The sequence below is a fragment of the Plectropomus leopardus genome, chromosome 12 (assembly GCF_008729295.1).
Source record: "Plectropomus leopardus isolate mb chromosome 12, YSFRI_Pleo_2.0, whole genome shotgun sequence".
Lineage (NCBI taxonomy): Eukaryota > Metazoa > Chordata > Actinopteri > Perciformes > Serranidae > Plectropomus > Plectropomus leopardus.
The window spans coordinates 22,745,539-22,772,791 of NC_056474.1; the positions used below are offsets into that span (position 1 = coordinate 22,745,539).

Here is a 27,253-nt window from a genome sequence, read left to right on the forward strand (position 1 = left end):
GCCGACAAAATCCTCTTTCCCAGCAGAGCAAGAAAACACAGAGCTCAACTCACAGTTCGTTGTCAGTCCAGAAGAAACAGTCCGTGAACCGAAAGCAGAAACCAGGCGGCAGGGACGGCGGGTCCTCCTCTGTTCGCAAATAAGCGGTCCACTCCGGTCAGCAATGGCGTCCTTTAGTCCGCTAACTGTAGCTCAGAGACGGCACAACTCCTACACAAACGATGACTTACTTGACTGAAATTGAGCCACAAATGTGCGGTATTGTCCACAGCTACAGTCTCCGTCTGCTTACTATACTTTCACCAATCTCTCTCCCGATTTTCCGTGTTTCTCCGGTTCCGTGTCTTCTCCTCTCTTCTGGTGTTTCTCCTGTCAGCTTGTCGCGTTGTCCTTGCGTACACTTTCTCCCCGCCCTCTCACGTACAACCAATCACCACATTGAACAACATCCACGTTAACCAATCAAAACAATGAAACTAAAAATAAAGGAACAGCCCGTATTTTTTATTTAGTTCAACAACTCTTAGTTTACAATATTATTTAGAACTGTTTACTTTAACCACTCGTTAACCTATTGACACCCTAAATTTTTAATGAATAAATCACTTTAAACTCCTACTGTCTCATCTTTTTTGAAAAAAAAAAAACTTAATTCCTTTCAGTTTAATTTCATATGTGAAGTATTTTTCATTTACTTTTTTTAGGAACTAAATTGTTTTAATCTAGCACTTTTACCACCAGGGCCATAACTGACTAGTCACGCTACAAGTGCTGCTGACTTAACAGCTACAGGCAAGCATAAATGAGGAAAGACCTGAAAACAGTCGGCAAAAGTACAACTCAGATTTGATTCAATAGCAAAAGAGGTCCCTGCTCTGTCTTTTTCAGCAAATGAGGCGTTGGCCTGAAAAAACGTTGTAGACCCTGAGTTTAGTGATTAAATTAGAGAAAGAAAACTGACCAATCAGAGCTTTTCAGAAGTGATTAAGAGTGGGAACATCATCCCTTCATAGAAAAAGGCCAGAAAAATGAGGGAAAGCATGAATGAGATCAGACCAGAAATCAATACCAGCTCTTATATCAACATTTCTTCAATTTTGTGATTTTTTAAAATTTAACCGCTCCTGTCAGCCTTTCGTAGTTTACTTTTATAATATGAAACACGTATTTTCTAACACAGTTGCTCATCTTTCATTGTGAATATTCAACCAAGACAGCTTTATGCCCATCCAAGTCTTGGAAGTGCTCAAATTGACAGTCACCTCACGTTATTTACACAGAAAATAAACAGGACTTTTACAGCTTGTGCCCTGGATGTGTGAAACATCTCCTTCCATATCTCAGCTAAGTAAAGTAGTGTAATCACTTTTTCAATGAGTAATGAAAAAAGAACTTTTAATTAACTTGCCCAATTACCCTTATAGTTGCAGTGCTGTAAATTCACTCTCCCTTTCCTTATCTTGCCTTTTATTTTTTTTTCCCTATATATTTTTTTAAGTTTCTCCAAGTCTTTTTTCTCCCTCTTCCTCCGTTGCTATGGTAACTCTCTCTCTCTTTCTCTCCCTCTGTCTCTCTGGTGCTCCCCCACTTTCCCCTCTTTCTCTCTTTCTCTCCAGCGGCTGGTTGGATGGTTGCTATAGAAACAGACTTATTTAAAAGAAGAGCTAAGAAATTATCTTTTTCTCCCGCTCTCCCCAACATGCTCGCTTTTGCTCCCTCGCTTCCTCTCTCATTCACTCGCTCCCTCTCGCTTCCCTTCCCCCCTCACCCTCCACCTCCCCTCTCTCTCTCTCTCTCTCTCTCTCTCTCCTTCTCACTTTGCTTCAATCACAAGCAGACCAACTCTTTTATTTTCCTTTGGCCCTCACCATGCATTGTGGACTAGAACACACACACACACACACACACACACACACACACGCCTACAATCTCTCTCTCCCTTTCTCAGATTCTTAGATTCCCCACAACCCCACGGTCTCACACATGCACGCCAACACACATGCAGCTCAGTGCCTTTCTTAAGGAACATACAGAACAGACACACACTGACAACTGAGAACTCGCTCTCTCACACACACACAGCTTCTTTTTTTGTATACATCTTGGGGTACTTGATTTTTGGCCTTGAACTGGACTTCAGTCCCCAAAATGTGAGTGTTCTTAAGTCCTCACAACATCAAATTCAATAGGCCTTTTTCATGGAAGACATATCGTAACATCACAGTAGAAAAGCACAAGTGTAAGTGATAATGAGCTGCTTCAGTTTCAAGGTCCTTAATGCACATGCTGGCTCACAGGGATCCCTTCAATAGAACAGAGGCATTGTGGATGTTATTGTTTACACCTGTGCTTTTCCCACTATGACAACAAATATCTGTTGTGAAAAGGCCTTTTAACAACCACTGAGCACACACACTGCAAGGTGCTACGCCAAAAATGTGGAGTCACACTCCATGAAAGACACACTCGCAGTCTAATCTCCTCTCCAGAACAATGACAAATCTCACTCTGACATAATCCCCACCTGTGACGCCATAATTTCATTTACCACTACAAGAACAAGAGACAAGTAGTGTGACGTCATCACCAGCCCTCCCCCCCTTCACCGCCACCGCTGAGAGCTGCTCGCTTATCTCCCCTGCACCCAGGCATATCAGGCTTCACTGAGGGGAGATAGTGTCACCCCCACCACCGCCGCCGCCTCACCCAACCCTGCTCTTGCCTTCTCCTCTCCTCGCCTCATCGAGCCTCGCCAAGCCGAGCAGAGCCCGGGGTGTTATCAGTTCCTGATAGTTATCGACTTACATTAAAACATAAGAAGGGAGAGAGGAGGAACAGGCAGATAGACAGACAGAAGGAGGATGAAAATACAAACAGAGTGGGTGGTGATGGATACCAGCTTTCATCATCTGTAATCATGTTGTCCATCTCCATCTTTAAATCGCTGCTGCTTCTTTTATCACCGTTTAAAATCCACCAAAGGAAAAGAAATAAAAGGGATAGAGGGATATATTGAGACTTCAAAAAAAGTGTGTGTGGTGGTGGTGGGGGGGGATGTGGTCGTGGTCCCCACGCAATAAAATCATTTGGTTACACAAGTTCAGTTTCTGATAAGGGAAATAAGTTTGGAAAAGCCTCCGTGAGAAAGATTGGAAGGCGCTAAATGTTAAATTAAGTGAAAGTGGAGCCAGTGGATACTGGGTCTGTAGGGTGTATAAAATTAGGATTATGATCCTTACACATAGGATTTTTTGAAAGAGAAAGTACTAAATATTACAAACTTTTCCTTTAACAGAGGCTTTAGTTTGAGTAGGATATGCTGTCTTCATAGAATTAGTAACTGCCTGGTAAGACAAGCATGAACCGTATGACTTTAAATATAATGATATGGTAATGTATATACAGTAAATCTACTTTTTTTTATAACAATATAACATAATATAATATGGCAGTGGTCCCCAACTGTTTAATTGACTGTTTTTGTTTTTGACAATGTTTTTGTGGATCAGGAAACTGAAATAACAGTTTTTCATCTTTGGATATTATAACATGCATGCAAGCTTCTCTTCTTTCCCTGACAGAACTCTACCTTTTGTTTTATTTGTGTTAGCCAGCTACTTGCAACAGTAATTGGATACAGCATACAAATCAAGTTGCTGAGAGGGTGATAAAGAACTGATGACTGCGCTATACAGAAAGTTCAAATTCAAAATCCTATTACTGTGTTTCTGACAGGCAGTGACAGGGTTTCTTATATATTTGTTTATTTGTGGCGGCTCATCACAATTAGAGCAACTGCCTCCACGTAATGATTTTATATTTTTTGAGATTGACCACTGATTGGGAGCCCTATTGGAATATATATATGGTTTGGGTATGCATTACACCAGGCACATAAAGTGTACTCTGGGCACAGACAGAACAGCAGAACTTCAGGCACAGTGAAAGTGAAACTAACCGTTGATTGTGCTGGGTCTAAAAGTTTACTTTCACTCGCCTTTCACATCTGTTGATGTGATCAGCTCTTACATGTGACAACTTTTGCTTTTGCAGCATTAGTGGACTGACAAAAAACATCCAAATTTATGGTTTATAAAGATTTATCATCATGATTCAGCTTTTTTGTCTTCATCAAATAGCTTCATTGCCTCATACCGGTCTGCAGCTCAGTTTTTAGGAGTCACTGTGGCATGGTAATGTATGATAAGGAGTGATAATTTGGTATATCATATGGTATAGCATGGCATTGACACTGCGACTGACCAGAGTCATCATTTAATCCTTATAGAGTTTATTGAAGTTGTACTTGCTTATTTAGTTTGGAAATGAAATAGTTTTAGTTATGTAAAATACATTTTAAAGCTGTAACCACTAACAGTCAAACTATATGGGGCACAGATGCGTCACCAAGGTGGGGCGGAGCAGGATTTTTTTTTTCCTGACACACAGACTCTTGTCTTTCTGTGGCTAAATGCAAGTCTCATCTTGTGCGTATTGAGTTTTTTCAAGTGATAATGCAGTTGTTAAGTAGATTGAGAAAGTTTGATTATTCTGGCTACAGATAATCAAACAAAACAAAGCAGAGCAGACAGAGAACAGAGCAAGACTGAAAAGAGCAGTAGAGAACAGAACAAAGGAGAACAAAGCAGAACAGAAGAAACACAGATTAGAACATAGCAAGGCAGTAAAGGACAGTAAAGAAACAGAATAGATGAGAGAAGAACCGAACAGAAACCCAGATCAGAACAAAAGAAACAAGGCAGAAAAGAACCAAACAGAACCACGAACACACCTGAACATGAACAAACACACATGGAAGAGAAGAACAGAGAGGAAAAAAACAGAACAGAAACATCAGGAAAACAAGAACCCAAAAGAAAAGAACCAACCAGAACAGGTCAGAAACAAAACAGAGACAGAACACAACAGAAAACACACACAAAAAAGCAGAACATAACAACACAACAGAACCAACAGAGAAGATCAGAAAGAAGCAGAGAACAGAAACAGCAGAGAACGGAGCAGAGCAGCAGATCAGTGTCTCCAGCTGAGCTGGTGTAAGCCTGTAAATGTGATCAGAGTGAATCCGTCCCCTACATGCAGCAGCTGCAGCCTAATGTGTGTTTAGCCTGTTTGGAGTCTTCCAGGTGTCTTCTGCCTGCTCTCCTCTGCTGACAGCTCTGACTGTCTCTCTCTGAGCGGCCTGATTTACCGCTCAGTCCGGTGGTGTGCCTGGCTTCCCAACACAAGGCCGTCTACATCTCTGTGTGGTTGACCGCGCGTCTGCAGGGCCTCTGTAATTACCATTCTGCCCTGTATGTGTATATGTGCGTGTGGGTCCGATACAGCGTGTTGCCGCTGTGATCCGACACTGTGCCGCCAGCCACAGGCGAGGGAGCCTGTTTCTCAGAGTCGATTTCTTGAACAGCACTTTTGCTTGAGCTGAACATTTTTGCAGCCTGATCATGCAAGCAAAGCAAGCAAAGCAATTCTTGCACTGCAAGCACCTGTCCCATCTCTTCCCTCCCTCTCTTTCACACACACATACACAGACTTTCTTTTACTCCCCCCCCACTCTTTTCTCTCGTTACAAGAATAGAGCAGAGGCGCAGATGTAAAGAGACAGGCCAAAAGACAGAGAGATGGAGGCAGAGAGAGACGAAGAAAGGAAGAGACAGCGGGGTTCAGTCCTAATCTGTTGACAAGAGGGGATGTTTGAGGATAAACAGAGGCAGAGCAGGAGCGCTCAGGAAGCAAGAGAGAGAAAGAGGAGGCCCTATTGGCTTGAGTCTCTTCTTCAACAGAAGCCCAGCTGGACCATCAATGTTTGATGCTTTACATCAGCACAGGTTTACACCAAAACGGGTTCCAGGGGCACTGAGGGTCTTTGAATGAATGGACTTTTAAATTCTTGAAAATGTTTCACCTCTCATCCAAAACACCTTCAAGATCTAACACAAGCTGCACTTGACGAAAACCTTTAAGATCTACGATGACTGGTATGACCGAAAGTCCAAAATAGTTAATTCCACTTGCTATAACTTAGCACAGCGACAGATTGCATGAGATTGTCTTTGATCATTAGTTTCAAGCTCTCCACTGTTACGCCCTCAAACAGTTGTGTAATTCCTTTCTGAATCATCTAACAACAAAAATAGTCTCAGACGGGGGTTTGTGGGTTAAGACAGAGCAGTTTTGGCATTTACAGAATTTAAAAATTTGAAAAAAACGCACTACAACTCACAAGCATGTTTTTTTTACAGTGTCTGTAGTGCACATTAGAAGATAAAAGTGATTATATAATTTTCAACTAATTCAGCTCTTTCGTAGGAGATACCCACTGTTGCATAGGTGGATTAATCTGGTTTTTGGCCCCTGGGCAAATATTCGGCCCCTTGATGGCCCATGTTGACACTTTCTCCTACCACCTCTTTGTGCATCGTATATGCACCCTGAGGCTTTTAAGTAGACAAATTATACTGATATGAGCCATCGGAGCATCATTTACCTATTTTTACACTATAATGCTCCTCTTAAAGGCCCAGGATCACAAAACTGACTTAAAAAAAGGAGTAGTGAAAGAGCGCATACTGTTGCACCACCTCATGTTGCTTATGTCTCAGCCAAAAAGTTGCACTTGAACACTAACAGCCAACTAGTATGTACTCTCTATGCGTGTGTGAGTGGAAGCAATTCTCCATAGCAGGAAGCGGTAGTCTGTATTTATCATTAATAAACAAAAACTGGAAGGATGGATTCAAGATGCTAGTTAGCCAGTTAGGATGTTAACAAATCAACATGATATTGAAAGACCAAAGTATATTTACTGCGCACCATAAGCAAACAATAGTATAAACAATAACGATTCCTGCTAAACAGATCACTGGATTAAAAAATAATCCTACCTACAACAGCAAATTTGTTTCAATCTTGCATCCTCTTGAGTTAAACCATTTGTTCCTTTGCTCACTTCTGACGCCAGTTGAACATGCTGAATCGGCTAGAAAAAAAAGAAAAAGAAAAAGAAAAAAGCAAACTGGAGCCGACAAGCATCCACTAGTGCTAATAGTGCGGGAGAAAAGGCACAAGTGACAAGTGCTCACCAACAGCCCAACATTGACTGATGGCTAACCTTCAGCTTAGTGTGTAAAGACCGTTAAGGTCATGATCAGAACAACTGTAGTCCTGCATGAAAGAAATGTGTCCTCCTTGTTTATTTGAGTCCACACTATGACAGCAGGAGCACCAATGCAGAGACGTTTGGCAGAAAAAATGCTGTATCGTCCGTAAAAAAATGAACCCAGCACAACTTTTGTTGCAACAAAATGCAACCTCATTCCGCATGGTGCTGCATTTGCGAATCAAATAAATGCAATTGCACATTCCAGGTAGATTATTTTCTAACATAATTTCTGTAATTCTGCTGCTTACCTAAAGATCGTTGTGACTAAAGATAAAATGATTGACGCCATGTTCACTTTCCAGAGCAATAAAATCGTTCCTCATAATATCATTACCCACTGTGCAGTGTTTTGCTGTTTGAAGCCTTCAAACTCATGGATCAAACACATAAATTCGACTTCCTGAATAATATTTCATTGTCTTGCTGATGCCCCTACCAACGCTGCCTTCTGCATTTTTAAATGGAGAGCTTTAAATATGAAGTTCCAGTTTAATTGACAAGGTCATTTAGAGGTGGACTTTCAAAAACAAATTTGAAAATTGATCAAATTACAAACACAATGCAAAGTGACCTTTGTGCATCTAGGGGTGCAGATTATCTGTCGTCCCATGGCAGTGGCATGCTTTGAAAGGCATTAAAAAACAGGTTTTATCCTGAGATCAGATGCGATGAAATTACCTTGTGGTCCTCTTTATCAGGGTTAAAAGTTCAACAAATTTACAACATAAAAAGAAAAATATTAATCTAGTCCCTAAAGTTTGATTTTGCACTATCACTGTTGTTCAACACACAAAGCAACTGAACACATTCTACTTTTTGATGACTTTTATCATCCGAAGCACCACTGATGTGCATTTCTTGCATGAGCGGCCTCAGGATGAATCAAACCTCCAACCTTGGCCATTAGTGCCATACTGTACTGATCGTGCCATAAAAGCAAATATAAAGCTTGACTGACTCTGTTGCTCTAATTGGGTGGAAGAAAAAAAATCCACTTCAATAAAAAAATGCTGTCCTCTCAAATGAAGATAATTAAAAATGGCATAGCAAGCCTTGTTTAAGAGCAGAGCGGAGGTTCAAACAACACAACGGCGGCGGAGTTAAGTGTGTGTGTGTGTGTGGGCCTCATCCCAAAGCCCTCCAGTACCTGACAGATCTGATATCCTTATGGCGAGGGAAGCGTAATCTGAGGTGACAAGGAACAGCAATTAAAATAAATAAATAAAATAAGCGCCACAATTAGCCGCTGCATAATTCACCACGATGCCCCCGATAATCTAGTAATCTGCTAAAGCGACATCGGCAAATTCCCCCTTCCCTCCTCTGCACGGGCTGATGTGTGTGTGTGTGGGAGTGAAAGACCGAAGAGTACGCAGATCCTAACAGAGAGCGTCGACTGGTATTAGGAGTGACACCCGTCAATCTGGCTGATATGTCAGCCTGAATGAAGGAGGAGGAGGAGGAGGAGGAGTAGACTAGGGGGAGAAGGAGGAAGAGAGGACATGCAGAGAAAAGAAAGAAATAAAGGAATAGATGAGGGTAGAGAAGAAGAAGAGAGGAGATAAATCTAGATTGGAGATGAAGAAAGAAGAGTGAAATGCAGTGATGGAGCCAACAGAAAATAAAGGAGGAGGGGAGAATGGTCGGGGAGCAAAGGAGAAGAAAAAAGAAAAGATAAAGAGAGAGAACAGGAAAAGAGGATACAGGCAGGAGGAGGAGGCTGAGGGGTGCAGAGAGAAAGAAAACATTAATGGCAAGAGGGAAGAGGAAGAAAACGGGAGATGCAAAAGTAGAGAAGATGGTTGAAGGAGGCAGAGAAAAGGTGGTCAAAGGAGGAGTTGAGATGAGAGAGTGAGGATGAAAGCAAGCAGAAAATAAAAAAGGAAGTGCAGAGGTGTGGGTGCAGATGAGGAGAGAGGAGGAAAGGTTGGGGGCTGGAGAGAAGAAGGAGGAGGACAGGAATGGGGAGCAGAGATTTTTAAGTGGAGAGAGTCGAATGGAACAAGAAAATAGAGGAGGGAGAGATGGAAAGAGGAGGAGGTCACGGGAGAAATTTGGGTAGGAGGTAGAGAGCAGAAGAGCGAAGTGTGGGTGCTCAGAGTAGAGCAGAAATGGAGGGAGGAAACAGTAAAAGAAGAGCAGAAGAAGGGGGTGGGGTCCAGAAGCATAGCTGGGGGAGTCAAGGGAGCGAGAAAACAGAGACAAGGACATGAGAGAAATTGGGATCGAAGTGGAGGAGGGCGGCAGAGAGGGGGAGGTCAAAGGAGGAGTGGAGGCAAAGGGAGGAAACTTCAGTGAAGGGAGGGCAGAAGGAGCAGTAAAAGAATAAAAGAAGTGATGGTGAAGAAGGAGAGGAGCAGAGATTTATATTTAGAGGAGGCTGGAGCGAGGGAGCAAGAGGACAAGAGGAGAGGAGTTGAAAAGAAACTTGGGTAAACACTGGAGGAGGTGGAAAGGAGCATGAATGTAGGAGAAGGGAGATAAGACAAAAGGATGAAGTGAGGAGAGACATTTTGCTAGGAAGGATGTAAAAGCTTAAGTAGAAAAAAAGGAGGAGAGAGTAAAAGAGGAGGAGAGCAGGGGTGGGGAGCACATACTTATGTTTGGCAAGGTTTGGAGCATAGGAGCAGGGGAATGGAGAATCAGAGGAGAGAAGAAGGGAGGGTGAGAACCAGGAGGACATTTGGAGGAGGAAGAAGGAAAGAAGCGAAGGAGGACAGCAGAGAGGAGATGAAGGGTCAGAGGAGGTGTGGAGACAGATGGAGAAATGGGAAGTGTAAAAGAGTATAAATGGAGGAGAGAAATGTGGCTTGTAAGACAAGACAGAAATGCTAAGGGATAAAAAAAGAAGAGAGGGTAAAGGAGGAGAGCAGAGTTGGGGAGCACAGATTCATATTTGGCAAGGGTTGGAGTGTAGGAGCAGCAAACAGAGGAGTGTGAGAACCAGGAGGAATTTGGAGAAGGAAGAGGGCAGAGGAGTGAAGAAGAGTTGAGGAGGAAATGGAGGAAGGAGTACTACCAGAGAGATACAGCAGTGTGGATGAGGGCAGGAGGGAAATGCAGAGGAGGAGTGGGAGCTAACAGGAGTGAAGGAGGAGGAGAGCAGGGTTGGGGAGCAGAGATTTATGTGTGGAGAGGGTTGCAGCGAGGGAGCAGAGGGAACCAGCCAGGCCTATTATAGATGGGGCTCTCCTGGGAGAGCAGGGCCTGGAGTTTTCCCGGCATTTCCAGCATATTTCACCGCTGTTTCAAGCAGCACGCTGCAATGCACAAAGCTCCGCCCCCGACTGAGTCCTCCGCTCTCCAAGGATAAATAAAGTGGGTCTCCTTTCTCTGCATGAGTATTCAATAAAAGTGATAAAAGGCTCGAAGTAACCCTTCTTAGCTTTTTTTTGGAGGGGAAAGTGAGAAACCAAACTGGCCACCCTCTCCAAGGAAAAGCTTTCAAAGAAATGCACACATCAAGCATAAAAGCACCGGGAACATAAAAGTGCCTCCCTTTTATATGAGGAAAAATGTCAACAAAAAGGGCCGCGAGATCAAATAAGCTGAGTGTGGAGGTAGTTTGTGTTTCTGCGTCTCCCTCTCTCTGTTTCTTTGTCTGCCTGTGTTTTCTCGCGCTCGCTCGCTGTCTGAGTCTCATGTGTGGAGGTGAGGGAGAACAATTGAATGGGCCTCCCACATAAAATCCATTCAGAGACATCTTGAGGATTAAGAATGAGAAATTGTCCAGCGCAGTGAATTAAATCAATCTGATCCATTACAAGATCGCTATCACAAGGTTTTTCCTTTTGTCTTTGCCCTGGATTATGCATGCTGCTCGATCTCTCTGTCAGTCTGTGTCTGTGTGTGTGTGTGTGTGTGTGTGTGCACTTGTTTCATACATTATTTAACACTGTAATGCACCATCCCATGTCATCAGTGAGACAATTACTTGAGTGACAGATTATTCAAATACAATTGTGACAATTGACTACCAGGGCTATTAACTTGACTCAGTGTTTCAAATGAAATATATAATTACAGGGCGTCACATGGGCCACATTACTGCAAAATCACCAGATCAAATCTGGCCAGGGACCTTTGCTGAATGTCATCCCTTTCTCTTCCTCCTTTCTACATTTCCTGTCCATCACTCTACTGCATATAATGAGAGAAGATACCCCCCCCCCACACACACACACACACACACACACACACCTTAAAAAAAAATGTGCAAATGCAAAACACAATATATGAGAGAGCATAATGTTAAATATTAGCAACCGAAGAAGGATCAGCAGTTGGTGCTGAATGTTTAAGGGGGTTTGTTTGTTTTGGGGGTGGGGGGGTGGGCTGGAAATCTGTGGTGAATCTACCATTCTTTGTTTCCATGCTCTGTTACAGTGTTAAAAAACAATAAAAATGTTAATCATAAAAAAAAAAGTGCAAAACAAAAAGTATCTAGAAATGTCAAGTACCAAACTTGGTATTAAATATCTTGCCAGGTTGGTTTCTTGTTTGATCAGATAGCTCTGGATTTAATTTAGAGTATTTGCCGTTTCTTGACTGTGATTTTCGAAAACTACTTGAATGAGCACTAGTATTAAAAAAGAACATTTTAATAATACCTGACTCATTGTGTATGTTTTTATCATTATTAAGTAAACACACCACTTACTACCAAAAAATATGGGGCATGAAAGCAGCATGACATGTCTAGTGAGGCGTATCACATCCATTACATTCACCTGAAGCTGCTACGCTGACCATGGAAGGTCTACTGTTGCGCTGGAATTCCACACGCACGGCTACATGGCCCTCCAACTTGTACAAAACACATACAGCTGTGTAAAAATGTTTTCCATCTCTTTAAAAAAACGATTCAAATGAATACCTCATTGTATCAGAGGCAATCCAATGCTGAAGAGCAACCATCATTTTGGATATCACATTAAAATAAACCAATCAAATCAGTGCATCCTGTAGTTAAAACAATCCACTTAATTAATTCAGTATGAGCTAACATGGCCTACCCCTCCAAACCCTGCATTAACTCTGTCGACTCTTCCATTCAGCACAACCACCACAATTAGAGGCCTTAGCCCTAATGAATCTGAGCTTCATTGATTGTCTGACATAGATTTATCATAGATGATCTAATCTGATCCATTGGATTCTGTTTTCATGGAAAGCATTCATTTTTGTTAAATCCGAGATGTACAGACTTGGTGCTGGGTTTTTTTTTTTTTTTTTTTTTGATTGCTCTATTGAGTAATATTAATATTCTGTTCTCCTTCACTCAGGTGGTCAGCTCTGCTCCAGCCTGGGAGCTCCTCTGACTGTCTGTCTGGGCAGATCACTGTCTGTGGTTTATCACACCAGCGGCCTGCGGCACAGGGGACCCAGGTGCTAAAGCAGGTACACACACACGCACACACACACACACACACAGTTGAACTGTTCACATCAGGCCACCTCAATTAATCACCTCTGTCTTTGGAGCCCTGACTGCCCTCAAACTCAAACACACACTCATCCTCTCTCTCACTGAGGTGTGTGTGTGTGTGTGTGTGTGTGTGTGTGTGTGTGTGTGTGCGTGCAGAAAAAGATAGAGAAAGAGAGTGAGAGGGCAATCTATCAAGGTGATCGATAAATAGGGACATTAATATTAGTAATGGGGCTCTCCTCCAGTCCAGTGAATATGTCCCGTCTTTACGGTAAAATATGAATTTTCCTTGGCACCTGCACGTTTGCAGCGGAGTCGCGCGCACGGGCACGAGCACGTGAGACTCTACCTGCATGCTAAGAGGAGGATGCACTGGTCTCTACCAACACCCCCCCCCCCCCTCACACACACACACACACACACAAACACACAAGAGAGAGAGAGAGAGAGAGAGACTTTCTCTCTCTAGGGACACTTGCGTTGCTCTTTCCTTTCTTTACTTTCTTTACTCTTTCAGTTACACACACAATGAAGGTTGAAGAAATGCACGTGCCTAGCGCGTGCGTGCCGTGTGTGTGTGTTTGTGTGTGTGTTTGTGTGTGCGCGCGCGTGTGTTAGAAATTGATCCAGTGTGACTCATGTTAAAGCCCGGTGACCAGACTGTGCATTGGATCCTCGCCTCATCAATCATCCCCGGCTGGCAGGCTATGCGCAGTGTGTGTGTGTGTGTGTGAGAGAGAGACAGAGCGCGTGCGTGTGTCTGTGTGTGAAAGTGCACGTGCGCATGCCTGGAACACATCCTCTGCTGACCCACACTGCGTTTGTTTGTGTCAACCAAATCTATCTATTCATGCGTTTCAAAGGTCACGTCAAAGCAATGTCGTGTGCAGATGCTCCACATCTCTCTCATGAACGTGTAATTGAAGAAAAATAAGCGCAACGCGTCTGGGCCGTTTGTGTCTGCACTCTAAAATCCCCCTTTTTTCTCCCCAAGCGGAGTAAAGACCCTGGACACCCCACGACTCTTTTCCCCTCAGCGCCTGTGGGCTGTAATGATGATGTCCAGGGCAGCACAAATCTATAACAACATAACACATTTACACACATGCGCGTACACATCCACGCACGCGCACACAATGCCAGACATGCAGACGCGCAAACACACGCACTGCCAGCACAGACAGAAAGACACCCACAAAGCGCACAGACGCCCGCACACAGCAGGGTGAAGAGGAAAGGTAAGACGGAGAGAAAAATTCGGGCATTACAAAGAAACTTTCCGCTGTTGCTCGCGCCTCAGACCAGTTCAGACTGTGTTTAAACATCTCTCACCTTGGTTCAAAGTGATCGCCAAAGTTATGATCCACAGGGCTGGCATGGTTCAGCCGAGCGCATTCAGATTCCTCCCCTCGGCTCTGCTTCCCCGAAAAGACACCATCAATTCCTCCCGACCGGGTGAATTTAACTGGAATCCTCTTTGAGTCATGAGAGTGAAAAGAGCCAAATTTAGAGGAAAAAAACCGATGCCTCTTTTCCTCTCTCCTCCTTTCCTTTTCTCCTACTCGTTTCCCCTGTTTTTCCCGTGCGTAAAATAAATCTGTCTCCACTTTTTTGTGTCTGTTCCCTCTCCTGGATTCTCTATCTGCGTCCCTTTTCCTCTCTGCGCTTTAGATTCCCATTTAAACAGGACTGAATTCCTCTCTCCCTCTTTTCTCTCGCTCTCTCTCTCTCTCCCTCTCTCTCCCTGCCCCCCTCCTCTCATACAATCAGTAGCACACCCCCTTCTCTCCCTCCTCCACCCCCACCACCTCCTCCTCCTCCACGCCTCCCCGTTCCAAATCTCCGTTTTGGACTCCACGGAGAGGAGGAGGAGGGCGCTCCAGCGGCCGCAACGAGAACTGCGCTTTAAACATGAACGCTTTAACCATCAAGTGCCTTTAACTCAAAACTAGGTGCACCTTTAATCATTGGCTGTAATTAAGCAACATATGGTTTTAAATCATTTTTGATATTTGAAAAAGTCCTACCAAACTGCCACGTGTAGATGTGCGTTATGGAAGAAAATTTCAGTACCAGTATGATTATAAATACAGATATATCTTAGAGAAGGGATCTATGTTTTACTTTATTATGATAATTATTTATTTTTTTATTTTACCAGTTTTTGTACTTTCTTACTTTGTGTTTCTAAACAATAATGATGTAAACTTAAATTTTAACCCTTTGAAACCTGGAATGATATCACTTTTCTTGTGCTGCTTTCAGACGCCTTTTACAAGCAGTATTTAAACCTTTGAATCTTAAGTAAATTGGTGCAATTTCTTAAAAGGGGAAAAAAAAACAGGAAAAAAGGCATTGAGCAACATGGCAAGAAATGTTCCACAAACTTAAAAAATATATTAGATTTAAAAAAATATTTTTAGAAAGCCAGGGAAAATGTATAGGAGATAAAAGCTAGGGGAAAACTATATTCATAATTAAATATCGCCATTACGTTTCAAAATTATTATAATTTTGAAGTTTTCCAGGTAATTTCTTTTTAAAAAAAAGTCCTTTGTTAAACTAATTTTCAGGTAATTTTCTTGTTCTTCTTTTTCCAATTTTTGAGTCATTTCTTCTTTTGTTGCTCATTCCTCTGTACTCATGTTTTTGAAGGTATCAAGCCAATTTGCTCAGATTTCAAATGGTTAAAGGTCTTGAAATGAGCTATGACTAACAGGGCCTACTTGAACTCAAAATTTTCTACAAAAGCTAAAATAACTGTGACTATTTTAAATGGCAGATTTCTTTATCTGTCTTTGTGGGCAGGGCATAGCTTGAGAAAAGTGATGTCATGTGTTTCCATGCTCCAATCAAGAGTTTTAAAACTCTTGAGTCAAAATGTGACTCCAGTTCTGCAGCAGTTTGCTTTACCAGGACAGTGTCAGTCAATTCAATTAACCACACCTACACAGTCCTGATGATGCAGATTAGCCAACTTTTTAGGCATCAAATTCTTAAGTCATAAATCTAAGTCATAGAAATTCTTAAAGGGTCCAGTGTGTAGAATTTAGTGGCATCTAGGAGCGAGGTTGCAGAAGTGAAACTGCATGTACCAACTGTTAGAAGAACTATGGTGGCCGACACAAAATGCAAATTGCCCTGTAGAGCCAGTGTTTGATTTGTCCTTTCTGGGCTACTATCGAAACATCATGGTGGTCTCCGTGGAAGAGGACCCACTCAGTATGTAACAAGCCCCCAGGAAGTGTGCCAGGCTCTGATGCAAATTTTACATAATGGCCAAAAGTGGAATTACACCATCCAGGTCCGTCACATGACGCCAGTGGGCCCAGAGAGACTTTTCCCCACTGACTTACACTGGGAAAGTCAGTCTAAGTCAGTGGATATTTTTTTGTGACCGTCAAACCCCCTGTAAAACGACTCATTTCACTTCCAAGATTTAGTTTATCCATTTTGATAACATTAGGAAAGTCTAAAAGAGCCACAAGATTACATTTTTTAGACCCCCATTCAAGCTAGCAAAGCACTAAACCAGAAGTCAGTCGCTTGGCCGGCAGAAGTTACCCGCACACTCAGCCTGACTCAGCCGGGCTCGGCCGCTTTAAGTCTCTAGTGCCTCATAGGCCCGTAGATTCAGGTATTCTATACCAAGAAAAAAAAAAACTTTTTTTGGCTACATGCGCCAATGAGCAGCTCTTGTAATAAATAGGGCCCCACCTTCATGACTTCCTAATGCATCCATGATATGAGGATATAACTGCTCATTCTAAAGAAACAAAAACACAATGATTCTTATTTTCAAGTTATTGGAAAATGAAGACCACACAGAAATGTATATTTAATACCTTTTCTGCCATTAGATCAGCCTAAATTGTACAATCAGGACCTTTTGGTTTGATCAGATTTTTCACGGCCTTTATTTATTAGTGTCCTCTACTATTACTTCTTCTATAAAAAGACCTGTCAGTCACTATCAAACAGTCTTTGGTTTATAATGATAGTGCTACTTTTTAAAATACATTTGAAATAACACCTCCACTCTCATAAAAAAGAAAATATAGGGACTACAGCAGTGACACCATAAGTGGTATCACAGTAATATTTCCTTTACAGTCTATTTCAGTAACATAGGAGCTGTGCCGTACTGTATGAACTAAACTAATAACTATTGTGAACTAATCACAGTAAATGATTTTTAGTAACATATTGTTACTACAGTTATTAGCATCATTTTTCAGTAGGAGTATGCCCCCAGGATCCAAAGTTGTGTAAAGTGACTTCTTTTAAGGAAAGTTTGAGGCCAGATAATAAAAGCTATACAAGCAATTATATTCTTATAGACACATTACTTAACAGTTTGCAAATAAAACAATAGTTGGCAGGATATACACAAAGTGAAATCAGTGTTCTCATAAAAATTCTGCTATTCACTTAAATGAGGTCAGCTCTGGCACAAGACACTTTTGTTGGCAGCTACGTTAACTTTTTCTGTTCAGTTCTAACAAGATCACATTGGTCTTAACAGCATGTGCACAGAAAAAGTGGGTATTAAAGGTGCAGTAAGTATTACTATGGACAAAAAAGGTTGATTGTTGAGTCTCATTACCAGATCTTCAAACACCGACACTTTGGGTTGGTCGTCAGAGCGAAGCATCGTTTTTAAGCATCAGTATTTGATGACCTGGGAGTGAGACTCAATAATCTACTATCTTTCTCCAGAGTTGCACACAACACTTTTTAAGAACAAGTTCAGCAAAAACAAGTCCTCAATCCTCAAACAGCTGGACAGAGTTATGGATATCCAACTGTGTGTGGTTTGCAACTACTTACTGTGTAATTAACTGGTAGCCTAATGTAAGTCTGATTATTAACCTCTGTACCAGTATTAACATGTGGTAACAATATTCCCCAAACCACAGTCTGTACTGAAGGGATGGAATTAGGGGGAAGATAAGAGGAATGACAGGAAACCAGTGTGGAAGAAAGAAAGAAAGAAAGAAAGAAAGAAAGAAAGAAAGAAAGAAAGAAAAAAAGAAAGAAAAAGATCAGGAGACTAACTTTTTTTGTCAACAAGACAAAGAAGTCATTATTTAAACATGTATTCTGGACATAATGAGATAAAGACTACTGCTGAATTAAGAGAGAAACCCAGTCTGTGGTTTTGCAAATTTTATAAACAACCAACCTTCTTGTCCAAAACAAGGACTTTGAATTATTGCATTGCACTGCCCTCTGTTGGGCATTTTTGAAACTGCATATGGCTTTTTAGAACCTGTTGATGATTTAAATAGTCTGACAATCAGTGATTAATGGATCTGTGAGCCATTTTCATCATATATAGTATTTATTGAAAAGACAAATCAGAAGTTTTGGACCCTTACATACTAGTGCTAATTGCTATCTAGTACTGTATTTCTGTATTTATATTCTCATATACTGTGCTGGTACTTATTTCTACTTGCTGGCACTGGAGAGCCTGTAACGAACCACAGTTTCCAGGGATCAATAAAGTATTTCTGATTCTGATTTAGTCACTTAGTAAAGAGTGCTTAATGAAGGGAAGATACCCTTCATTTGAAAAATAAGGATTTGTTCAAAATATATATACTTAAAGACAGTCCAAAATCCATTTTGAAAGTCGAAAACACTTTATTTGGATAGTCCACCGACAGAAAAGTTCGTGACAACAATGCTAGACATATTTGTAACAGCTCAACAGTTTATTAGGTGAAATTTAATGATTAAACTGTTTTGCTGTGTCTGTAGATGTTAACCTATATAGTATGTGACAACTCACCATCTGTTCTCAGAAAAATCTAGTTGACCTTGAAGTATTTAATAAATGTATGTTGCACAGGATGAGTGAATAGCTTAAGTTTGACTAAATTAAAAGTATGGAGAAAAGTTCATGAAATGTCATTTTTTCCATAGATAATCTGTTAAACACCTATAAAATGAATAAAGCCATCAAATTGTTAAATTTCAGCGTAATACTTTAAACTATTTGTGGGCAGACAATCCAAATAAAGTGTTAACAAAAAAATCCTTGTTCATACAATTCTAAATTATCAATATTAGGTTAAATGCCTAATACAGAAATTTGGGGGATGTTGATGTGTATATTTCAAGCCAGCTGGTTTTGTTTTAAAAACAGATTTTGGAGCAGAACTTTGTAAAGAAATACCAGGGTTAGTTATTTTTGTGAAGCAGTGAAATAAACTGCAACCGCAACGAGAAAAAGACCAATCCAGACAGAAACACGTTATTAAACAGATCTGTATGAACATTTTTGTGTTTGGGATTAGATCTCATTTTGAACAAGAAGAACCATTGACAAGATGAATGAAATTAACCCAAATGCATGTTTATTGAAGTCAACAACTGAACTGGTATTTTAACCAAAAAAACCCGAAACAAATAAAACAAATACTGTGTGAACATCCAACAGACACAAACCCACCACAGCATGCGGTTGGGTCTCGCCTTGATGACATCATCAGCCATAGTACAAATTAACATACATGACAGCACTATTCTCATGTGATATGGATTTTATTCAAAAGGAAGACTTTTCATCCAAAATAATAAGTCTGAAAAAACAAAGACGTTGTTTTAGTCGTCGAAATCATATCAATTTTGTGAATGCAACACACGTAATAAAGAGTGTCTCCGGAGTCTGTTTGGGTCAATTAATACACACCTCACACTCATACACAAACACACATACACACACATATAAACACACCATAGCCACAGACGTCATGCCTGCCGTGCATATCCAGATATGTGTGTGGATGTGCATGTACCCAAAGTGTGTGTGCAAAGTGTGTATGGGTGCGCTTGTAAGAGTATCCAGTAAAGGCAACACTATATACATGAAATTATAGAAAAATGGTTGTTGAAACAATAAAATGCCCAAAAAAAAAAAAAAAAAAAAAATTCTAACCTCCAAGTTTTGGAAAATCTAATTAAAAAAAAAAAAAAAGATCAGTTGAACTTAAAGTAATACGCTGAAGATTATGCACACCTTTTACAAAACATAATTTAAAAATCAATTTGCTCATACTACAAAAATAAAGAGATGACTGGCAGCTAGTGTGCGACTGCCAGAAGAGGAGTTGGTGAGAGTCAAGTGGTGGGGCAGGACAGCTCGGTGTGACTGAAGAGGGCGAGGAAAAGCTGCTGTTTGCTGGCATCTGGTGACAGCTAGTCATTACTGCACTGATGCAATGAAATATGAATTAGACTGACTGCACGTCCCACTTCAATGCCACTGTACCCCTACATTGGTTTAACGCAGCAGCGGCGGGGAAAGTAAGTCCTACTTCATCCATTTTTTCAGCATTATCCTGAGGACTGCTGTGTCGAGGAGGTACAGACGGCTTTATAACTGGGACATGGCGTATGTTTGCAGATCAGAGAACAGCAGGGTCAGGCAGGCCGCCACTCTTGTCTCAGGAGAGATGCTTGTCGGCACTTCTTATCTCCTACGCTATCTACATTTCCAACCGTTTCTCATGCAAGCTACATGCTAGCACATTAACTAAGACGAAAGACAGGACGATAAATTACAGGCAAATACAGGTCCATTAGTTTTTAAGAGACACTACACTTTGTTGAGTATGAGGCAGGTATTCCTTTCTCCATTCACAGAGCAGAATTAACTGGGGTTAAATACAAATCAAGGGTTACTCTTCAAAGTGGACAATAAGCTCTGTGAGACAAAGCCCGTCCTCTGGTCTGCAGACACGAACACTATGAGAGTATTGCAGAGCAAACATGGGATAAACAGAGGTTTGTTTGAAGTTTTCTGCTCCACGTCTCCAACAGAACGCTGTTTAAACCCAGTTTACTGCAGCGGCACCTTAATTTCCAAGCGAGAGCTCTAGGAAGAAAAAAACAAACAAACAAAAAAAAACAGCTGACCCTTCTTCAGGTCACGTTACCCTTTGTAGTATAGCTAGCTTATAGACACACTAGCCGGGCCACTTGCTTTCAAAGCAGCTAGCTAGGTTGGAGTTAACAACAATGCGGGGAAAGGTACGAAAAGCACAATCCCTGAACGTTCCCAAAAAGGGGTGTACAAAAACTATCACAGACATAACTGTCTACAGGGTAGACTGACAACAGCAAATGGATTCCTCTCCAAAAACACCCCCGAAAAGTGCTGCAGAGAGCCACCAGCGCACGCCAGCAAACCAAGAGACGCTACTTCTACTGTACGTCTATGGACTCCTGAATGAGAGAGAGACCAGCAAGGAGAATCGGACATCGATCAGAGATGGACGAGAGGGAGACGAGGGGGAAGGAGTGATGAGGAGAGGAGAGAGCGGGTGAAGGTGGATCAGGACGCAGACGCGATGATTGATTAAAGAATGAAAAGAAATGGACGAGTGGAGCGGAGGGAGGGGAATAAAAAAAGAGAAGAGGACATTTACGTTGCTAAATGACTTTCTTCCGTGTTAGTGCAGCCCAGACTCCGGCTCGGGCACTCTGCCCACCAAGCCAAACCTTGGCATGCGTACAGTCTGGAGCCCAGAGCCTCTTAGTTAGATTGCAATCAATTTCCACGACCGGGCCAAGTGGAGCTTGCCAACGCCAAGGCGAACTCCCAACCTTAATAAAACACTGTTCATTTATGGGAACCTTTTGCTAAGCTGGCGAATGATTCCTGCTTGCAATAACACACACAGAGAAAAAGAAACAATAACCGAGAGGGTTTTTTTTTGGAAGTTTGTCATAATGCATGTCCTGTTTGGCCCCGTAGTGGAAAGCAAGAAAGTATTTTCACCTCCCCGAAACAGCGGCCATGCCAGCATCTTAGAGGAAGTCATGATGTCACTACTCAATGAATTTGGAGCCAGGTGGCCTCGCCAAGACAAGCAGTCTGCTGCGGGGAGAAAAATGGCAGAGTCTAGCTTCATGTTCAGCGGGGGCCAGTTGGAAGGAAGACCACAGCGGTCCACATGCGCCGGCCCGGGCAGTGATACTCGAGGACAACTCCACCAAACATTCTGAGACCTTTTCGAAGCTGCGTTCGAGCAAGGTTTTGCTACAGTTTAGTGTTTGGGAGCAGAGGGCCGACAAAGTGGGGAGGAAAATGGCCACATTTAATGTGGCGCACAAAAAAAAGTAAAGAAATAACATCCAAAACCTCAAAATAGAAGTTGTAAAATTAGATGTATGGACTCCTGGACTGACAAACCAACAGACACTGTAAACTGTTAACACTGACAGTAACACACTGAGACACTGATGAGAGAAAATCTCTCATAAGTACCTAAAAAACCGAAAGGGAAAAAAGAAAAAGAAAGAAAAAGAAATGTTCCTCTTACAAATATTTGCAGTTAAGGTTAGTTTTCATCGCAACATAGTTGTTATTTTTATTATTTTTTTTCCCAGATATTGATAGTTTTGACTCTGCATTTCCACGCATGTAATAAAAACAGGCAGGCTTTTTTTTTTTTTAGAGTATATAAGTCACTGTAATGCAGTAACAGACTGTATGAGATACAGGAGAGAGGGAAATGTAGAGAGAAAGAGAAGAAGGATAGAGGGAGAGAGGACAGACAGAGAGAGAGAGAGAAAGAGTGTATTTACAGCACACCAAACATTTTCTGTCAAGTAAAAAGAATGCTATATAATTCTATATATATATTTATATATGTATACTGGAGCCCCTCAGCTTGGTAGCGCAAGGCGGGAATGCTATTTTTGCATGAGTGTTGCATGTTGTGTGGTGCTGCATTGTTGGAAATTCAACGGCTTGTACTGGGGGCTTGTGTGGACGCAGGAAGAGGTTTGATGGCATAAAAAGATTAAACTGTGAGAGAGGGAGATTATGTTCGTCAGTAGTAATTTGCTTTGGATGGATTTCTCTGCCACTCAAATGTTTGCAGAGGGATACCGCCTTGTTAGATGGAAAGAATGAGGACAAAAACGTGAAAAGACAGAGCTGGTTTGGTTTCAGTGTGGAGGAGATGAGGTGCGAGAAGTGAAGTATCAGCTCAGGGATGCCGGAATGTGAGTTACAATTTTGCTTTTTCGAGGCGCTGACAGTTAGAAGTAGGATACGATGCGTGTGTAAAAATGTGTTAATGTGTCATTCAGAGATATTTTCAGACGTGTTAGTAGAGTAGGAGGCTCGCGTTTGTTAATCTGAGCATCTACGAGCATTCAAGTCTGTGTGTGAGGAGTTTTCCCCCGAAAACTGACTCATGTATGCATGTTTGTGTGTGTGTTTGTGTGTGTAACTTCAGTTCATCTGTATGTCAGTGCAAAATCTCACTTCCCTGTATCAATGTGAAAGAGGGTAGTACCAGCTGAAGCTCGACTCACTGCTTGATCCTGCCCACAGTTCTTTCCCTACCGTCCCCTCCCATCATCCCTCCAACCGAGTGAAGAACTGAAGCGTCGTGAAAACAAATGGAGGTTTTTTTATCCCCTTCACTCCTCCCCTCTCCTCTAGTCCACGTCCTCCAGCTTTTTCTCCTCCCCCCCTCCTTTCCTCCACCGCTCCCGTCCTCTGTCTAGATGAAGTACTCCTTCTTGTCCTCTGCTCCAGAGTGGCCTCCCTCTGCGTTGATGATGGCCGTGTCCGCGTCGGGGGCGTCGTCCGAGCCCTTGGCCTCGTGGGTCAGATACGTTCCTGTGGAACAACAGACACGGATGGTAAGAGACAGAGATAGAGAGAAGCGGGAAGAGAAATAATATTGCTGAGGCAGTTAAAGTCAAACATCGGAAAAGTGAAATGACAAAAGTCCAGAGACTGTTATAAACAATGGAGTGGCAAGATGTTCCAATACGATGTCTAAATTATCACTTCAGGTGCTTTTGATAACTTTTGCTGTTGTTTTAACTTTTAATGTGGGTGAATTACAACGTAGTAAAGTTTTCTTTAGGTGGTGGGAGACACAAAGTGCAGAGAACTAATAAAAAGTGTTTATCTGGGTGCCAGGCAGGGTTTTACTTGGGAGATGTTTTATGTGAGGTTTTATTTTGGTTATGATGGGTCAGGACCGGCAAAAGGCAGATCTCCTGGTGAGCATTAATTTAGTTTGCAGGTCCAAGGACATCAGATGTCTAGGTTAAAAACTGGGCTAAATTCTGCTAAGAAGTGAAAACTTTTAGACATCTAGGTTACATACAGTATGACCATAAGCCCCTTTTACACTGCCTGTTCAGGGTGGGAATGCTACGCCGTTACGCCGCCTCACCACTCTGTATATAAGGTACGATTGCAGAATAGGGACAGAAATGTCTCGCAATTAATTGCCACGAGAGACAGTAACAGTGCTGAAACGGTGTGTGTATGAACAGGACATGGGAAGAATGGCTTCAACGTTTTGATGCTGTATTATTCCTGTGTCCCACCGCAGGAGATTTAAAAAGCAGCTAGTAGTAGTTAGCGGCTAACTCAAAGAGGAAGAACAACGACCGGAAATGCCCGCAATTTGGGAAAACAACAAAATTCAGGAGCTCTTTCTCCTCCGAGCAGAGGGCAAGATCAGCCTGCATATGACAGAGAAGGTAAATGATCATTAATGTCATGTTGTGCCATTTGTACTGTTTATAAAACACTGCTGATGGGTATGTTTTTTGTCACACTAGGCCAAAGCTGTTTTGTTACATGTCACACATGACAGGTCTTCCTCGGTCCCATGATGCCACATGCAGTCTATAATCACACAGTGCCGCTTTCGTTTGGTTCTGTGTCAAAAATTCAACGGTGGCGTAAATAAGGGAGGACAAGGGCTGACTGGCAGGCGAGGTGTGCGTATGCGCCGATGACGCACTATTGTCACAGGGAGATGTTGCCGATGTGTGATTGACCGCTTTGCTCTCATATAACTGAGGGACATACGGTACTGGAAACAGGCCTGTCTGGTAAGAAAAACAAGTGCCTATGCTCCGTAGCTCTGTGTAAAAAGGGCTTGAGTCTTAACAGCATTTAAATGCTTTTTAATGTTTACTTAGGATTTTCAGTTAAATACATAGTATAATATAACTTAAAAGCTCAAACACGAGTAACAGTGTAACTTAGAGATTGAAAGGACTGTTTTCAACCAAATCAACCCCCATCTTAACCAAGATGTCTAGACGTCTTTTGACCTCCAAATCAGCAATTCAATATTAAAAGTGCTCCATCAAGCTTTTGTCCTCCAAGTAAAACCCTGTCTCGTGTTTCAGCGAGAGTGTGTTTTACAGGTGAATCTAACGCTAGTATTTCCGCTGGACCTCAGGAAAGCAGGACCACCCCTATAAACATGAAAGTCGGTCCCTGACTTACTGAGAGATGAAGTCGCCATCATTGGTCGTCCAGTGTTGGAGTTTCCCAGTGGTCGTTGCTCTTTCAAAATTCAAATGGTCCTCAAATACGTCCTCGGGTAGCTTTTACAGCCACAAATGATCATAATCGGTCCAGCAATATACTAGGTTTTCAACCCAGTCTTGGTTTCATACTCATAGCTTACTTTTTACGTGAGCAATGAAAGTACATTCTTAACCTTGTGAACGTCATTTTAAACTCAAGGTCCACTTAGAAGCTTGAAGCTTTGAGTTGCGTTTTCTTATAATCCAATAGACTTAAATTAGCTGTCATGGAGTCGACTCAGTTGACATCACATAACTTAGGCATTGAACTGAGGTCATGTCATTCCAAGTGGTCGTAAAAAATATGTGAACATGACATGGACAACAGACTGAATGAAAAACAGAAACAGACCACATTAGCTTTCTGTGAACACCTGACCAGGTCCCAGCATCGACTGGGAAGAAGTCGAAGTCATGGACCAAAAGTTAGTGGACGACCGGAGAAAAATCAAGGAGTATATTCATATCTGACACCAAAGAGCATCTCTGACCAAAGTTTGGGGTTCAGATCTTCCCAATATACGGTCACCAGTTATGACGTCACCAAATTTCCATACTCATGGATAAAGAGTAAACCCCATTTGTTGATGAAGACCATGAGATGTCATTGAAAGCTCTTGAAAACGCTGGTAAGTGTAACGGTCAACCTACTTTTAAAATAATTTAAATGCTGATTATTCAGTCTTAGTATAGCGTTATAAGATGGTAATCCTTAGGTTGTATAGCTCTCTACCCATTATCCTGTCATTGCACATGCTGTCATTTGTTTCATCTGCTGCTTCTATGCTTCATTAGTGAGAACTATCTGCATTTACTCTCACATAATGGCAGTGAAATGACAGCCAATGACCAATTTTCATGTACTACAGTCCGTGTAATTGCTCACTCCTCCGCTGGCCTGCAACACTGCCACACATGCAGCCACCAGACAGCGAGGAAGCTATCACCCCCCAGATTCCACCCTTCTATGCACAGGTGCCTCAACCAGCCAGAGGGAGTCAGCGGTGCAGCGACACAGACATGATCCCTCACAGACCTGGCATCTGTGAACACTGGCCACCAAGCAATTGTGTTCAATATTCTGGACCAGCTGGAAGCACCGGAGCCGGGGATTCAATCTGGTGCACTGTGCTGGTGGAGGTGGGCAAGTGTTTATCAACTGCGCCACCTGGGTGCTGAAACGTGTTTAGTACCATTTAAATGTGTTCCCTGCTGGAGTTAAGACATTTGAATTTGCTTTGTTCTTGTTTGTTTATATGCTAAAAATGTGTTTTTTGAGACCTGAACGGGAGTGTAAAGAAAGAAAAAGAAACTGTTTTGTCTCCCACCCACAGAGCTCATGAGCAACAGATAACTAACTAACATCATGGCCAGGAAGCAATTACGTTTCTGCTTTGATTATATAAAATATGCCGCAGAAATATCGCTGAGACCAGGAAATCTAATCTCACAGGAAGTTGTGCGAACCAAAATGTATTAAAAGGCAATGAATAAACATTCACTTATTGTCATTCATTCATTTTCTGCTCTGAGAGTAAAGTAAGTGAGGTTTATGCTTAGAATCCATATTTAGGTATGAGGACATTTGCATTTCTGTGTGTCTCTGCATTTGTATGCATATGCATGTTTGTGCGTGCGAGATCCAGTCTTGGTACGCATGTATCCATATTTATGCAAGTGTATTTCAGTGTACGCTCATGCATGCATGCATGAGTGTGTCCGTGTGTGTCCGTGTGTGTGAGCAGGTGACCTTTGTGTCTGATGAGGTATCTGCCGAGGACAATGAGGAGGCAGAGCAGGATGAAGACGATAACAGCCACCACCCCTCCGATCACCGCGTGGTCCACCCCCGAAGAGGTCGACATGGCTGTGGGGTCTTGAGAGGAGGGTGGTGGAGAAGAGAGGAGAGGAGAGGAGAGGAGATGAAGTCATGTAGTAAAGATAAGATGGGAGACATAATAAGAGAGGGAAGGGGGGAATGGATAACAGAGAGAGAGAGAAACAGCGATATAAAATGAGGTAGAGACAGTGAGGGAAAAGAGGGGAGAGGGAGAGAGAGACAGAGATTGAGAGCAGAGAGAGGGAGGAGGGGGTGGCGTATGAATATTGGTGGAAACAGCAGACAGATGATGAAAGGCAGCAGAAATAGAGAAAGAGAGAGAGAATAATGGGGAGAGTGACAGAGAAGGCAGAAAGAAAAAGAAAAGAATAGGGGAGCGGAGAAGACTTGTCAATATATAATACCCAGGCACAGCAGCAAACCTTCAGAA

The 27,253-nt window shown here is 42.1% G+C and overlaps 2 protein-coding genes across 2 annotated transcripts in view; both read right to left on the reverse strand.

Annotated features, from left to right (window-relative positions):
* kirrel1b (kirre like nephrin family adhesion molecule 1b) overlaps positions 1–14,311 on the reverse strand; it is a 79,265-nt gene extending 64,954 nt beyond the window's left edge. Inside the window, 1 exon segment of the mRNA XM_042497389.1 lies at positions 13,944–14,311. Coding sequence (XP_042353323.1) covers positions 13,944–13,989 — 46 coding nt within the window. The 5' untranslated portion in view covers positions 13,990–14,311.
* A 4,643-nt stretch (positions 14,312–18,954) lies between these two features.
* cadm3 (cell adhesion molecule 3) overlaps positions 18,955–27,253 on the reverse strand; it is a 107,628-nt gene continuing 99,329 nt past the window's right edge. Inside the window, 2 exon segments of the mRNA XM_042497409.1 lie at positions 18,955–23,259; positions 26,734–26,859. Of these exon segments, the coding sequence (XP_042353343.1) occupies positions 23,141–23,259; positions 26,734–26,859 (245 nt within the window). The 3' untranslated portion in view covers positions 18,955–23,140.